This window comes from Cololabis saira, chromosome 8 (genome assembly GCF_033807715.1).
Source record: "Cololabis saira isolate AMF1-May2022 chromosome 8, fColSai1.1, whole genome shotgun sequence".
NCBI lineage: Eukaryota > Metazoa > Chordata > Actinopteri > Beloniformes > Belonidae > Cololabis > Cololabis saira.
Window position 1 is genome coordinate 40,063,147 of NC_084594.1, and position 17,743 is coordinate 40,080,889.

General features: G+C 41.1%; 1 protein-coding gene and 2 non-coding genes across 3 annotated transcripts; 2 read left to right on the forward strand and 1 right to left on the reverse strand.

Annotated features, from left to right (window-relative positions):
* Positions 1-509: 509 nt before the first annotated feature.
* trnaa-ugc (transfer RNA alanine (anticodon UGC)) lies at positions 510-581 on the forward strand. The gene has a single exon. It is a non-coding gene; the product is annotated as a tRNA-Ala (tRNA).
* A 464-nt stretch (positions 582-1,045) lies between these two features.
* Positions 1,046-1,117, forward strand: trnaa-cgc (transfer RNA alanine (anticodon CGC)). The gene has a single exon. It is a non-coding gene; the product is annotated as a tRNA-Ala (tRNA).
* Positions 1,118-8,462: 7,345 nt separating this feature from the next.
* On the reverse strand, positions 8,463-14,837 carry cep15 (centrosomal protein 15). Its single transcript, XM_061728721.1, has 4 exons — positions 14,770-14,837; positions 12,272-12,395; positions 11,026-11,094; positions 8,463-9,659 (listed from the first exon to the last, which is right to left on the reverse strand). Exons 1-4 carry the CDS (start codon positions 14,808-14,810, stop codon positions 9,483-9,485), a joined length of 411 nt encoding a protein of 136 aa, XP_061584705.1. The 5' UTR covers positions 14,811-14,837; the 3' UTR covers positions 8,463-9,482.
* Between the last annotated feature and the right edge of the window lie 2,906 nt (positions 14,838-17,743).

Genomic DNA, 17,743 nt, shown 5'->3' on the forward strand with positions numbered 1-17,743 from the left:
TCCTGTCAGCAAAGAAGAGGAAACTGAGGCTACAATTCACTCAGGCTCACCAAATAGCCGGAAAGCATCTCTGAATGCACAACGCGTCGAACCTTGAGGCAGATGGGCCACAGCAGCAGAACCACACTGGGTACCACTCCTCTCAGCAAAGAAGAGGAAACTGAGGCTACAATTCACTCAGGCCCACCAAATTTGGACAACAGAAGTTTGGAAAAACGTTGCCTGGTATGATGAGTCTCAATGTCGGTTGCAACATTCGGATGGTATGGTCAGAATTTGGCATCAACAACATGCAGTGTGTTAAGGAAATTATGACGTTGATGTGCCAGAACTGAGTGATGGTGGTATAGTGGTGAGCATAGCTGCCTTCCAAGCAGTTGACCCGGGTTTTATTCCCGGCCATCGCAGCACTACTTTTGTGAAAAATCTGAATTTTCACACTTCAACATACTTGTTTCCATGGAACTCGTAACTCTTAGAACTTCCTGTCTTCAGGAGCACCCACCGAAGGGGATGTAGCTCAGTGGTAGAGCGAATGCTTTGCATGTATGAGGCCCCGGGTTCAATCCCCGGCATCTCCATTATTTGTGTTAATAAACCCAATGAAGTAAGAAAGAGTAATCAGCAACACTGACTGTTCCATAAAGGATGAATTATGTTCACAGTTAGACAAACTCACAAGATGAATCGGACTTACTGCTTGCTATTGAACATCAATCCCTTCAAAAAGCTTTAATGGTCATGAGGAGTATATATGGGACACATATGTATGCATTTACACTCACCGGCCACTTTTTTAGGTAAAATAACTGCTCCAACTGCTCTTCGACTGAAATTTCTAACCAGCCAATCACATGACAGCAAATCAATGCAATTAGGCACGTAGACATGGTCAAGAGAATCTCCTGTAGTTCAAACCAAGCATCAGAATGGGGAAGTACGGTGATTTCAGTGATTTGAACGTGGCATGGTTGTTGGTAACAGGTGGGCTGGTCTGTAACTCTTAGAACTTCCTGTCTTCCTGTCTTCAGGAGCACCACCCGAAGGGGATGTAGCTCAGTGGTAGAGCGCATGCTTCGCATGTATGAGGCCCCGGTTTCAATCCCCGGCATCTCCATTATTTTTGTTAATAAACCCAATGAAATAAGAAAGCAATGAAGTAAGAAAGAGTAATCAGCAGCAGAACCACACTGGGTACCACTCTGTCCAGAAGTAATACGTTTTGACGTACATGAACGAAAATCGGTACACACCTGTATCATGTTGCAACTGAAAGAAAAGTCTCCTGGCGCCATGGCCGAAACCGAACAGGAAGTTGGCCATTTTGAATTAACCGCGTAATTTTGGCGCAATTTATGCCATTCCTTCAGCAGTTAATACGGCCCAAACCGTAATGTGCACCCAGGTGTGTTATAGATAAAATGTTCGTCTCCATCCTGCGACTACGCGCATTACTTTTCTCTTTCAAAAGCGTTACCGTGGCGGACTTCCGGGTGAGCTAGTGATGGAGTAGGACGTAGGTACGGAAGCTCCTGCAGACCCTGCATTTCATAGTATTTTTATCTGCGCTTGTTGTGCTTAAAACTTTTCTTACCAACCGGAGAAAGGCTGTGTCTGGTTTTCTACTTCGCTGGGAGTTTACAATGGCAGGTAAAGCCACTAAACTGCGTTCATCGAAGCCGGGACCCCAGGCCCCGCTCTCGTCTGATTCCCCTCCCCGCTCCGGGCCCTCCCCCTCTTCGGTGGATTCACCTGTGGACCCCGCTGCCCTGAAAATCAAACTCCTCGCCGACCTGCGTAGGGACATTGCCGACATCTTCAAGTCAGAGTTAAGAGCAGCACTCGGTGAGGACCTATCTACTATCAAGTCCGAATTGCAGGGGGTGAAAACTCAACTTTCTGCCAACAGAACGGCCACACATGCGAAGCTGGATGCGCTGGAAAGTACCGTGAAAGAAATGCAACAGGCACTGTCCGGGTGCTCTGATGATATTGCTGTGCTCCAGAATGAGAACCAAAAGCTTAAAGCTGAACTGGCTAAATTGGATGGTAAACAGGAAGATTTGGAATCTAGATCGCGCCGGAATAATATCAGGATTGTGGGGATCCCCGAGGAGGCGGGCAGCTCGGCTGAGTCTGTTTCTACGCTGCTCAAAGAGGCTCTCCATCTCGACAAAGCTCCGCTGCTGGACAGATGCCACAGGTCCTCCCAGCCCAAACCGAGGCCCGGTGAGCGGCCGCGCGTCATTATAGCTCGCCTCCACTACTACACAGACTGTATAGACATTCAGTGGCGGGCGAGAGAAAGCGGCAGGATGACCTATTTCGATTCAATTTTATTTATATAGCGTCTAATACAACAAAAGTTGTCTCTAGACGCTTTCCAGAGACCCATACCCAGAACATGACCCCCGAGTAGTTATTACATAAACAATGGCAGGTAAAAACTCCCATAGTGGGAGAAAAACCTTAAGCCAAACAGTGGCAAGGAAAAACTCCCCTTTAGGAGGGAAGAAACCTCGAGCAGGACCAGGCTCATAAGGGGGGACCCTCCTGCCGAGGGCCAGACTGGTGGGTCAGGGACGGCAGCAGCACAGCAGGCAGGTGGAAGCAGCAACGGGATGACCAGGGGTGGGGACCGCAGGCCAGCATGCAGCTCCCGAAGCTCCGGCCCAATCATCAAGTCCCAGGTTGGGGTGCAGGGTCGGAGAAAGGTTGAAAAGGGGCAGGGCCAGGGAGAGGAGTCTTGACGGACAAACCTCTCGCCGCCTGCCCTGGCCGTTACCCTGCCCCTCTCACTCCCACGCTGCAGGTTCCAGTGTCCGGCAAAGGATGCTGCAACATGGACAAAAGAGAGAAAAGGGAGGAGAAGGGGGGGCCAGCACAAGAAACTACAGGAACGACTCAGGCACACTAGAGTTTACACTACCTAGAGATTTACCAACACCAGCTAGAGGTTTACTAAACACTAACTATAGGCTTTACTAAACAAAAATGTTTAGTAATAAATAATATGCCATGGACTCTTAATGTTGCAGCGTCACTCTTTATAATCTGACTAACATGTCAGAAGTTATGACTTCTGTTATTATGCTATAACCCTAGTGGTTATAAGCTCTGCTTATACTCGTTACAATATACATTAAGTATTCTGTTCATGTGTTCATATACTAAATACAGATCCCATTTCAGCTTTTATATTGTTATAATGGGCATATATGTTGAAAGTGTCTTTATACACAAGCTAACTGGGTTTGTTGTATCTGTATTTATTTCAGCAACGTCCATAGTTCACCTATATCGAGGTATTAGACCCGTTTCTGCGCTGGTTTTGAATATGCTCATTTAAAGAATGCTATTATTTTACTATGTATAATTACATACAGGTGTTTTTTTTATTTTATTTTTATTTCTTTATTTTTTATTTCTTATTTATTTTTTTTATTTATTTATTTAAAAAAATGTGTTATTTAATTTAGCCTACTTCTACTACTATTATATTTCTTGTTTTATTTTATTTTTTATTGTTTTATATTATTTCTGTTTTTAAGATATCTGCTCTGTGGGACTCCACTAGCTTAGCTTAGTCAACTAGCCGTTTGTATCACAAACGTTTCACAAGCGGCTTTCCTAAGGGCATATACACTGCAGTCTTCGCTGCGGGTTCAGGGAGACTATGGGTGTAGGGTGGGGTTTGGGGTGGGGAGGGTGAGTTTGGTCAAAACTGGGTGTATGTGTGATTGTGTTTGTGTGTTTGTGTGTGTGTGTGTGTGTGTGTGTGCATGGGGATGGAAGGGTGAAACCTTATGTTGGCTATAAATATGTGTTCTATCAGTACTGTTTAATACATTTTGATGGCTAGCCATAACTCTAACCGCAGCTCTTCAGGTACAGGTACATCTGTTAGATTCTTGTCATGGAATATCAAGGGCATGGGCAACCCAATCAAGAGGTCCAGGGTTTTTACACATCTCAAGCGCTTAAATTCTGATATTGTCTTTCTGCAGGAGACTCACCTAAAAAACAGTGATCACCGCAGGTTACAGTCTTCCCGATTCGACCAGATCTTCCACCCTGACTTCAATTCAAAGGCCAGAGGTGTGGCAGTTCTTATCTGAAACAATGTTAAATTCTCCCCCTCTAAAGTCATTGCGGATAAAAATGTCCGGTACATTATCGTAGTGGGTATTCTGTTCCAGACTCCGGTGCTGCTCGTCAACATCTATGCCCCCAACTCCGATGATTTTGCTCAGACATTACTTGGTAAGCTTCCCTTTTTAAATTCACATCTGCCTATTTTTGGAGGCGACCTAAACCGTGTTATTAACCCTGCTCTAGACCGCTCTAGCACTCGCACTGTCTCCCAATCCAATATTTCTAAATCTTTTTCTGAATTTATGTCACAGTGTGGCCTTGTGGATCCTTGGAGATTCAAAAACCCCACGTCCAAAACATTTTCTTTCTTCTCTGATGTGCATCACTTGTACTCCAGAATTGATTTTTTTTTTTTTAGATCGTTCTTTACTTCACAGCGTTAGCTCCACTGACTATTTAAGTATTAATATTTCGGACCACGCCCCCCTGCTCCTAGATATTACATTTTCTTCCCACATTAAAGCCCCGCCACTTTGGAGATTTAATCCCCTCCTCCTATCGGACAAAAAATTCTGCAAATTTATTTCTAATTCTATTGATGATTTCCTCGCTCTTAACCAGAATAATTCCACCTCCTTCTCCCTACTGTGGGAAACGCTGAAGGCGTATCTAAGAGGGCAAATCATCTCCTTTTCAGCTCACTCTAATAAAGAGCACAAAGCTAGGCTTCAGGAGCTCACTTCTAAGATTCTTCAGCTGGACCATGACTACTCCTCAAACCCCTCCCTTGATTTATTTAAAAAACGGCTTGACTTACAATCTGAATTTGACCTGATCTCCACTCGTGAAGCAGAGCAGACCTTACTAAAATCACGTAGCACCTATTATGAACAGGGATATAAATCAGGACGTTTGCTTGCCCACCAACTGAAGCGTAACGCAGCTTCTCGTGCTATCCCACAAATTAAAGATTCCTCTGGCACCCTAACCTCCGATCCTATACATATTAATAATATTTTCAAATCATATTATTCCTCCCTATATAAAACTGAATTTCCCTTAGATACTTCTAAGATGGCTGCATTTATGGATGGTATTGAGGCCCCTGAGATTAACCCCCCCTCCGCTTTGGACCTGGATGCTCCGCTCACCTCTGAGGAAATAGTCCAGGCGATCCAGGCAATGCAGACCAATAAAGCTCCAGGGCCCTATGGGTTCAGTGTTGAATTTTATAGGAAGTTTCATATCAAGCTGGCCCCGACGCTGCTGTCTATGTATGAGGAGTCACTTAATAATGGCTCTTTACCTCCTACCTTAACTCAGGCTTCTGTAATCCTGGTTCTGAAAAAGGACAAATACCCATCTTCCTGTGGTTCATTTAGGCCCCTGTCTGTCCTTAATGTGGATGTTAAGGTCTCGGCTAAGCTGTTGGCCTCTCGTCTGGAGAAGGTGCTCCCAGATATAATATCGGGGAGGAACAAACAGGATTCATCAAGGGCAGACACATCTTTTTTAATACTTGCACACTCTTTGATTTGATTTACTCTAAAAGTCAGGCTGGTGCACCTGAAATTGTAGTCTCCCTTGATGCCGAAAAGGCTTTTGACCGGGTGGAGTGGCGGTTTCTCTTTGCAGCACCGCAGAAATTTGGCTTCGGGGAAAGGTTCATATCATGGATTCATCTTTTGTACAGCTGTACAGCTCTCCTCAAGCTAGCATACACACTAACAACAATCGCTCTGAGTACTTTCCGCTCTCACGTGGGACGTGCCAGGGTTGCCCCCTCTCTCCCCTGCTGTTTGCCCTAGCGATTGAACCGCTCTCGATTGCACTTAGATCTTCCACTTTATTTAATGGGGTTGTATGGGGAGGAATTGAACACAAACTGCTTTTATATGCAGACGATTTGCTGTTATTTATAACTAACCCCGTGTCTGGTCTCCCTGCTGTTCTGTCCATTTTGAGTGATTTTAGTTCTTTCTCAGGATACAAATTAAACCTTCAAAAGAGCGAATGTTCCCACCCCCCTACTGGTCCGCGCATATTCACAAGGTCATCTACTGGCTTGAATCTCCTAATACACCTTGGTGCAGGTTGGAGACCCGCTCTTGCACATCATCTTATCCCTCTGCCCTTCTCCACTCCTCACTGCCTTTGAAATATAGCCAATATTCAGATAACCCAGTTGTTCTTACCACTTTATGGATCTGGCAGCAATTTAGACGCCATTTTAAGTTCTGTTCTGCATCATTATCCACTCCTATTTGTAATAATCATCTGTTCCCTCCCTCAACTTTAGACTCAACCTTCTCTCTTTGGCACAGTAAAGGTATCAAGACATTTAAAGACTTGTATGTGGAGGGGGTGTTCTGTAGCTTCTCCCACTTAGCCTCTTCCTTTGGGCTCCCCGCATCCCACCTCTTTAGGTACTTTCAGTTGAGACACTGCTCTTCTACCTTGTTCCCCTCCTTTCCTTCGCTCCCCCCGACACAGCCATGGGCAGATCTATTCACCTTAAACCCACTCCAAAGGGGCTCCATTTCTAGGATCTATGGTTCCCTCATGGCATTCAATGATAGCGGTCTCACCGGAGCTAGGAATAAATGGGAACGGGAGTTGGGAATGGAATTCAATGACGCATGATGGGACAAGACAATAGATAGAATACACTCCACCACGTCCTGCGCTCGTTTTAGCCTCATACAGCTTAAAGTACTGCACAGAGCCAATTTTTCCAAATCTAGGCTTTCTGAAATCTACCCGGAGGTGGAGGATAAATGCAGCAGATGTCAGCAAACTCCTTGCGACTTGAGCCATATGTTTTATAGGTGTCCCGCACTCCAAACATACTGGGGCAGTTTTTTTTCTACTTTGTCCTCAGTTCTAGACTTTGTTTTGCAACCATGTCCACTTATAGCAATTTTTGGAACCCCTTCTGTTGAGTTAGCTCTTAACTTTAGACAAAAAGAAATCATTGCATTTACTTCTCTATTAGCCAGACGTGTAATACTGCTACACTGGAAGTCCGCCAAGAGCCCCTCCATAGCCCAATGGCTTAGGGATGTCATGTTCTTTTTGAAAATGGAGAAAATAAAATATACTGTGAGAGGTTCAAGGAAGAAATTCTATAACATTTATAAACCATTTCAACGAATTAGTGCAGCTTCCTCCGATTGAACCCTTCAAGTACTTGTTTTCTAGTATGTACCCATCCTCTCATGCTAGCTGAATTGTTTTCTTGGTCCTTGAATTTGCCTTCCTGTTGAGCTACTAGCCACGAGATCCGATCCATCCCCAGCCAGTATTAGGTGCTACAAAATTAGATGAAAGCTTTGTGTGTGTGTGTGTGTGTGTGTGTGTGTGTGTGTGTGGTGGTGGGGGGAGGGGGTTTGGGGGGGTCAAGAGGATGATTCTATGTGGGGGTGTAGGGGAGGGAGGGGCGCTTTTTTTTCTAGTTTTTCAATTTTATTTTATTCCTTTTTGGGTAATATTGTCTAAAGCAGTTTTTTGTTGTTTTTTTTACCTTTATAATCTATTATTGTAATATGTTACTATTTTATATACTGTATGTAGGCTATATATATTTGTGTTTTGGGTGTTTTGTGTTTTGGGGGGTTATAAAAAAGAAAAAAGTTTATTTGTATTGTACTCTATTGTGAGCAATGCTGTACAGGATTTCTTTTTGAATAAACAAATCTATAAAAAAAAAAAAAAAAAAGCGTTACCGTGGCGACGCTAGACGCCAAAAAGCGCGCCTCTCCTTCATCTGATTGGTCCATATTTGATAGTTTCACTAAAAGTCACCAAATTTTGCATGCAAGCCAGGCCTGGCGATAAATTTGATATTTTGTGGTTTGCATTAATGGGCGTGGCCTAACGGCTCAACAGCGCCCCCTAGAAAACTTTTCTCTGCCATAACTTTTGAACGGGTTGTGATAAAGATATGTGGGTGGTGTCATCGGACTCGGTATTGAGTCCTTGACCTTCATTGGCCTGAATTAGCCCCGCCCCTTCTTCTGATTGGTTGTCCTTATTTTCTGCCATAACTTTTGAATGGTTTGACATAGAGAGTCGTGGGTGGTATCATTTCTGATATGTGTATGGGGGGCGGTGGCCATGAGTGCGAGGGCCCGTTCATCGCTGCTTGCAGCTTTAATTTCAGTTACATCTTAAAGAGACTGTGAAATAAGTCGGAATGTCAGTGAAACATTGATTAAAAACTACAAGAACCAAGCAGAATACGATTTTTAAACAGTCCTGTAAGTCCAGCCTGGAGGTTTACAGGTGCTGTATAAATGCATTAAGACCATAAACACACCAAAAACACCCTTTCAATGAATTAAAGATGTCAATGTTGCTGGTTCTTTGTTATTTTCTGTTTAATAGGATAAAATGATTATGTGAGTCATCTCTTCTGCTCCTACGGCTGAACACCAACTTCTTGCAAACACCCCCCTGCAAATCTCAGGAAACTGCAAGTTACAAACACAAGAAAATAAGGAATCTTGTACTTTTGCCTGATAAAAGCTTAAGTTTTTAACTGAAGTGAACTACTAATATTACCATGGTGTTACTTTTAGCAGCTGGTGGCGAGCAGGACCCAGACGGTATCGTCACATGTCAGGTTTGCAGACTCCACAACTACAATACGAGAGTTGGAATGATCCGGTGATCTTCATCAATACTTGCATTTTTAACGATGAATAATCCAATAGCATCGATCAGACATCGATACATGTAATCCTCAACAAATCATTTCATCAAGTGGCCTTTTGTGGTCTCTTTTCATTAAACAAGCGGATGGGTTATCATTTAAGTGTCTCGCAGAATTTAGAAAGATCAACAACTAATACTGTCTCCCATTGATCTTCAGACCCTGAATGGAATTAGATCAATACCCAATCGCAGCAGGCTTTCTGATACCAACGAACATCAAATGATCCATTAATATCACGTCAGATTGAAACTTGTGATTTACACTCCCATTTACACCATTTTGCTTTCACACGACTCAAGAAGGCAGATTAGCAGTGTGGATTTGGTTCTTGTCTTATCAATATTTTGTATTTTCTTATTAAAATGGGCACCGTTCCATCGAACTGGTGCTGGTGGCTGATCATGAAAACACAACCAGAGGTCCACACAAGGACCAGGTGGAAGGAGCTTCCTTGGGCTCTTCTGTAGTCATCTCTCCTGGAGACGGGCCGACAGAAACCCATCACCACCATGGAGGATGTTCATCTCAGAGTCCGACACAGAGGGAGGTTGGTGCCCATCATCATCAATATCAACATATACATTTGTACAAGTTTCAGAAACAACATAAATAAAGTAAATAAAGTCTGTTGACTGGTTTTTCTTTCAGGTCCCGGCGGCCCCGTCAGCATTCAGAGGTCTGCTGGAGGCTTGGGTGGAGGGGGCCGGCCCTGACCCCGAGCGGTGCTGCGCTTTGGGCCGGCTCTCCCAGGGGGGGGTCCAGGAACGTCCCAGGGGGGCGGACCCCGACCCAGCAGGAAAGACTCCCACGATGGGAGGGACTTCTCCACCGATACCCAGTACCTGGTCTGGACAACACAAACAACACAAGCCTTGGCGTCTAGAACATGAAGAACTCAACTGAACAGCCTCCACTGGATTAGGTGGTGGTATATGTTTTAATATACAGGACTGTCTCAGAAAATTAGAATATTGTGATAAAGTTCTTTATTTTCTGTAATGCAATTAAAAAAAACAAAAATGTCATACATTCTGGATTCATTACAAATCAACTGAAATATTGCAAGCCTTTTATTATTTTAATATTGCTGATTATGGCTTACAGTTTAAGATTAAGATTCCCAGAATATTCTAATTTTTTGAGATAGGATATTTGAGTTTTCTTAAGCTGTAAGCCATGATCAGCAATATTAAAATAACAAAAGGCTTGCAATATTTCAGTTGATTTGTAATGAATCCAGAATGTATGACATTTTTGTTTTTGTAATTGCATTACAGAAAATCACAATATTCTAATTTTCTGAGACAGTCCTGTATCTTGATATTTTATTTTGTACATTTTGTACAGTCTGTTCTTATAGTTACTAATTCTTCTCCTATATATTGTCCACCGTCACTGTGTGTAATGCTGCCGCTACACTACAATTTCCCAGCTTGGGATGAATAAATAAATTCAATTTCTCTCACTCTGTGTATGTGTGTGTGTGTATGTATATATATATATATATATATATATATATATATATATATATATATATATATATATATATATATATATATACACATATACATATTTATTATCTATCTATCTATCTGTCAGCATAGTTCCAGCATCCAGCTGTTGATGGCGTGTCTGTGCACTTCTGGCCAGCCGTGTGGGAAGAGTCTATATTAGTGATACAGATGTCCAAAAGTTCCTGTTGACATCATGAATAGAAAGTACGGCTTGATCTGTTGGAACCGACCAGAAGTGAGCAGGAAAACTCCAACGAGTTTGCAGACACTGAACCTCGCAGTGTACTCAATGATCTCACCATATTTATGTGATCATAATTGATTAAAGACAACCAGGTGTCTTAAAGAGATTGAAAAATAGATACGCATATAATTCAAAATGTCAAAAAACAACAGGACTGGAGTTTCCATGAACACTCCTTCAAAATACACTGAATTCAATGGTTTCATGTATTGGGACATATTTTGAGGAAAAATAATAATAATCTGGTCCTTAAATGGTCTTCAAATGAGGAAAATACATCAGATGGACAACACCACATGGCATATTACACTGTGTCATAATTATTCTTTGACAAAAACTGTGTTAAGATGCAAAACAGGTTTGTAAAAAAAAATTAAACACACCCTAACTGTTCCCATAGCACTTCACATTCAGGTTCAGCTAATGAAATCCTACATGTTTGTAAAGGTTTTTACCTCCATAGCCAGCACATTTGGATGTGAAAGTTGTCTTCCTCTGAGGCGATCCTCTATTGTCTGTAAATCCTGCAGAAACACAGAACACACGCTGCTGCTGATTTTAAGTTCTTCTGTGTAAACCATGGTAAACCATGACCATATAATTCAGTCAATTAACCCAGATGTTTACCTATTTATTCTGTACTATCTATTTGTAAAGTACAGATGCACAGCAAACTTAATCTTGCAGAAAGCAGACACATTCACAGAAATCCAGTTTATTAAAAGCAATTTTTAATCTAATTAATTGCAAATTAGTCTAAATTACAATGCCAATTCTTCACTTCAGAGCAATACCCATTATGAGCATGCAGAAGGCAAAAGTGAAAAGGAAAGTACTCTCAATCACTGCATGACCACTGTTTTGGTGTTCAGTAATAGTGAATCAGTGTCCTCATTGCCTGCAGGCAACAGCAGCACGCTGATAATGTCTCCACCTAGTGGCCGGACATTGAAACTGCAACTGTAACAAGTTGCTGTTTTCACACTCACATTTTGGATTAACAAGAACTTAAATTTTCAACAGTATTTTCAAGTACTATAGTAAGCCAATTATTGTTGAGAAGCCAGTAAAATAGTGTAAACTGTACATAGAAATGCAGCCATCGTGAAAAACATCCGTTCCAACCCCTATGAGGTGTGGAGATAATTCCTCTTGAATCAAAAAAGACATTTAGTCCCTGAAACGTGTTGTTTGGGAAGGAAAGCAAAAGAGAGAGGCAAAGAAACACACCAGTAACATCTGCAGATAAATTTACTGCAACCCAAATTTTGCGTAAAATGTTAATTCAAAACAGAAAGTGATTATTTGTAAATCTTATAAAACCATATATGATCTACATCAGAACACAGAAGACATATCAAATACTTAAAGTGCAACATCTTAACATAAAAAATAAATGTAAAATTACTTGTTTTTTCTTATCTTAGAACATTTCCTCATGTTGAATATTTGATATGTTTTCAATTTTTTATTGTGAATAAAATAAATGTTTAAAGGGTTTGTAAATCACTGCATTGTTTTATTTACAATTCCATCTGGAACTTTCTATAATACTTTGCTGCTCATTAAAATAAGGTCTGTACGTATGAGTTTTAAAGGAATTTCTGGAGTGTATTCTCGGACTGAAAGCACTTGAACCCAATCCTAATAACATCATGCAAACCTGAGTAATAAGGTTGAGTTGAGATGAGCGCGTCGTACCTGCAGCAGCGCGGCGTTCCTGCTGCGAGCATCCTCCCGCTGCTGCACCTGCTGCCTCCTCCGGACGCTGAGCTGATCCCTGCGAGCCTCCATCTGCTGCAGCAGCTCCGCCCGGCTCCGCACGCTGACAGCAGAGCACAGGACACACGTCTCACTGGGAGGAACTACTACATTTAAAAATATTACATAACATATACCCATCTAACACATATATCTCAAGATTCCTTGACATTGATAACAAATGTACCTTTTGTAAAACTGAACATCAAAGTGGCTCATATAGCAGCACATTTTGGAAAGAACTTGAGAGCTATATACTATGTAAAACAACACATAAAATCAACGTTGAAGGGATGAACATTATTATTTATTTTGAATTCAAAGAAAAGAAGTTATGTACTATTGTCAATCTTTATAGTTTATTAGGAAAATTTCACATCCATAAATGTAAATTTCAAAACTCTTCTCCATTATTTAAGTTGTTTTTGATTGAAGTTGATCATTATCTCAAGTCTCTTAAATTCATTACAAATAAGAAATGTATATCAATGATGGATATACATTAAGATTTTCAATTGTTAAGCTGTCACAAATATAATTCTCATTTTATGCGATATATTATGAAGTCTGTCAAACCAAGGTTTTGTTTCTTTTATTTCTTATTTATTTTTCTTTTTATTTATTTATTGTTCTAACTTTCTCTTTAACTGTCATTTGTTGTTGTTATTGATGGTGCATGACTGCACTGTGCTGCTGATGTTGCACAGGTTGTGAACTGGGGTCCGTTTCACAAAGCAGGTTTAGTGAAAACTCTGAGTCTGTTAACCCTGAAATGAGGGAAACTCTGAGTTTTCCGTTTCACAAAGGGAGGTAACTCAAACCAGAGAAAGAGAGGTAAGTCTAGCCTGTTTCACAAAGAGAGGTAACTTAAGCTCTCGGTCAGTTACCGTAGTAACAGACGCTCTGAACCTAACCTGGTCGGGACCAGGTTTATTTCAGCGAAACTGGAGTTTCTCTCTGTCTCCTCCCTCAGTGGCGTCAATTCAGCCAATGGGTCTTTACGCAATACGCATCCGTTTTCTGCACCACGGACAGCAAGCAACAGAGTAGAGAGCAGAAAAAGCTTATCTAACAAACGCAATTTAACTCGTTCACTTTATTCACTATGTCGGTGCAACAATATCACAGGGACATCCCAGTTTAACTTCAAACAGTTAAAGTCCAAATGCAAAAAGGAGAGGGAGAGTAAAAAAAAGTCAAATATTTCCCTTAAACAGAAGAGGATTTATATCTTACTTTGAGATGAACTTGCATAATTAATCCATCAGTGGCTAACAGCCTCGTTAATATCTTCTGGACCCATCACTTGCCTTCTTTCTTTTTTTTTATTGCGGGGTTGTCTGCTTCCTTTTCATTTTTATAAGTTACCGTAGTAACACTGCAGAGCTAAAAACCAGATTGATAGCGACCACTGTCGTCAGGGACGCTGGGACATTTCAAGATATGAGGGGGGTATAAGTGTTGGGAAAGATAACTAGTGAAATCCATCATGTTGTTCTGATATGCATTTGTAGTTATTTTATATGTATGAAGTAGCCGAATAGAATAAATCAATACAAATAGATACAGAGTAATTCCATAAATGTATTTAAAAAAAAAAAACATTTCCATTTTCCCCTGAAGCCGAGGTGTGGCGGCTGCCGTACCCAATTGACGACCCTGATCTAAATGACAATAAAATTTCATTTTTTTTTCCAAAATATGCTCTCATACTCGCCATACGTACGTATTAACACTTCTAACTCCAGTGGCGTGAAGTATGTGGATCTTGAGATGCAAACTGATGTTTCCTCAAAGGGATTTTGTAAATTGAAATGATAAATAAAGTTAAAAAGAAAAAAAAGAAAATGTATGTCGCTCTTTTGTTGTCGCCGGTTGCCATGGTGAATCCTTGTATCAGCGCTCTACTTATGATGGCTTTTTATTTCCCTCACGCTCGAGCTTAACTCCAGGTGAAACTACTTAGAGTTGAGTAAATTACCTCAAATCCGCTGTTCTGGAACTGAAAACTCAGAGTTTCCAATCTCAGAGTAGATCAACTAAGAGTTCAGGATTAGACTCAGAGTTTGTTGAACCTGCTTTGTGAAACGGACCCCAAATGACTGATTGTTGTACATTGTTTGTATATTGCAAACCTGAAGGAACTACTTTAGAGCGACTTTGAAAAGGATTGACAGTAAAACTGAGTTACAACTGGACCTTGTCCCTAGTTCATAGGTCACTCCTTTTATTAAAGGAGAGACAAACGAACAGCTGTCTATGTTGATGCATCAGGAGGAGAGCTGTCTGTATCAAAGTGTGTGTGTTCACACACTGCTCTCCGGACATGCTCTCCCTCCGTTCTGTTACTCTTGCACACAGTAACCTCTACTGAAATACAACTTCCACGGTTATTAAACAAAGTTGACACTTTGTGGGTCATACAAAAGATGACTTACATCTCTGCGTGTTTCTGCTTCAATTCAACCTCGACCGGCATGGACGCGAGAAAAACCCAAACACGTGACGTCAGTCAAACAGGAAGAGGGGAGATTTGAACATCAAGATAAAAGCATAACGTTTAAGAAGGAAACATTAACACCTTTAAAGCTTCATTTCAATAAATAAGCAATATTGTTGCACATAAATACTTACAATCAATGTGATACGGAAAAAATTAATCCAAAGGTTGATAATTACACACTTCGGGAGGGCGAAGTAGATTTATTTTGAAATACATTACGGCAGTGGTTTGGTTATGGAAACCGGAAGTAAACAATGGGACGGTCTCAGTGAAATAACAGAATGCAGAATACAATGCTTTATTGTCATTGTAGCCTACATTATACAAAGTAATTTGAAAACATAAGTTATGAGTTGTGATCATTATTTACGGAGTTTATCAAAGATTGTTTGGATTAGAGAGATATGGGTAATGCTTATGTCTTATGATTGATAAAGAAAAGGCCCACAAGTAACATTGGGAGGCTGAATCAATGAGATTTTATGCGTTAAAAAATAATGAAATGTAGGCTATTTTCTTTCTGCCATTCTGAAAATCAGGAAAGCGGTGTATTACATATGATATCCCTCCTTAAATTAGTCTAACAAATGGATTTAGTCAAGAAAAAGTGGGTAAAAGAAAGAAAAAGTATGGTGAGTTCTTGGTATAAATTTGTTTTCTACATTAATTCGCCTAAAATTATGATTAATGATTAATTGAAATCACAATAATAAACACAATGTCATGATAAAGCATAATTATAACTTCTCAACTCTCAGTTGAACACAGCCATCAAAACATTCCCTCTGCTGGTGAGAAAAAGTCTATAAACCTATAACTGGTTGAAACTTTTTTGGCAGCAATGACCTCAGGCTTTCAGGGGCTCTAAATCAGACCTGCACGAAATTCAGGAGGTTTTGACACATTCCTCTTCCCAGAACTGTTCCAACTTTGACACATTTATAGGTTGTCTGGTCTGAACGGCTCTCATGAGGTCACTTTACAGCATCTCCGTGAGTTACGATCTAGGCTCTGACCCTTCAAAAGCCAGCTTTCCTTTTTCTGAAGCCGTTCTGTTGTTGATTTACTTCCATCTTCATGGCCATCATCTCACTGCCTCATCCAGCCTCTACTCAGCTAAAGCTGGTGGACAGCCGCCACGGCATTATCCTGGAGAAAGTTCTGGTGAACTCAGGATTTCATTTCCCCCTCCAAAGATTTATATTGTAAAGGTAAACTGGAAAAGTTGGATTTTAACGTCGCTACACAATAACTACTTGAAAATTTGCATTGCTCTTCAATAGTGCATTTCTGGAGACCAACTGATGGAAATATCTTGTAGTGATGGAGAATTGTATTCTCTTAGTACATGGAGTGACTGTAAACTGTACAGGAACTCTGTCAAAGCCTGAGGAGACTATTAAACTTGTGTACGGTTTAGTGATCACTTCTGTTTGAGCACAAAGCACCAGTGAATGAAGCCCAATGCCAAACATCGTGGGAGACAGGACCTGTGTTGACAGAGCGCTGTTATGTCTTCTGCTTGTATGCTTGTGGGGGTATATTTGTGTATATATGTATATGGAAATGCGTGTATCTATACATATATGGACAGTAACAAGTATATGAGTTTGTGTATGCTTTAATGTGTGAAGAAATATCTATGAGTAAGAATTAGCGGTGCAACAGATAAAAAAACTCACGGATCGGATAATTTTTCGTAGAAGCAAAGAAAAGATAAGACAAATAAAAATAAATGTTGTCTTCGTTTATTAAGACTTTTAAATTATTAAATTGAAATATATAAAATCAACTTAAAGTGCAGAAGGCATCATGTCTTCTTTTTAACATAATTAATGAAAAACAACTTAAGAACTTAACTTACGAAGGCAAGTGGTCTTCCTTGAAACATGGATAGTGAAATAAAGCCAATATCCACGTCATAAAAAGAATAAAAGAAAGAAAAAAAGCATACCTGAGCTTATAATTTCAAATTCTTTCTTTCCCTGATGATGGGTGAGGCACGCCTGACCGGCCTCCCCTCACCACACGCCACTGCCCATGCGTCTCAAGTGATGTCCATGAGCAATCTGCGCAAACAGATTGCAAAATTGAGGCCGCAATTTAATAAACTGTTCACACGGATTTTTAGCTGCTTTATTTTTATTTTTTTTACCCACTGGCCCTTGCTGGCCTCCGTACCATCAAATGTACTCGCAGAAAAATGTCTTTGGTCATGAAGCTTAAAGGTATTGTGACATCATTTTTAACATGCTTTTAACACTATTAAAAGTCTTGGCCAACATCCCTCAAATGTGTCTAAAAGAGTGTAACAAGAAAAACTTCACTCTAGTACTCTTTTCCTGGCTTTTTATTACAGTGTTTTTTTGCGCCGTGAAAAATGCTTCCTTTCCCCCCTTTCCTGTCAATCATTGCTCCGCTCCTCCTCCCAACCTCCTCCAGCCCAACCATACGCTCACAGCGGCGTCGGAGCGACAGGCGAAGCATGCACGGAAGAGCAGCAGGGAGAACCACAGCAAACAATCATAAAAATAAAGGCATGCAAGCAGCACTGTCCCCTTATCTTAAGTCCAGTCAGTGGCCGCGGGTCTTCTTAGCAGTTTTCCTCCGGTGATTAGAACAAAAGACGCTCTAAACAGCTCCGTGTTAAGCCTCATTTATGGTTCCACGTTAAATCGACGCAGAACTACGCCGTAGGGTTCAGCGTATGGTGCGCGTCGCAGCGTAACCCTACGCCGTAGGCTCTGCGTCGGTGTAACGCGGAACCATAAATCAGCCTTTATGGTGCGCTGGAGAGGAGGCAGGGAGCTGGGTGGAGGGGGCGGTGATTTAGCGGGCCGTTACGTAACGATCCGCCACCAAACCACATGCGCCGTTTTTGCACAGTTATGCGGAAAATCCCAGAAAGC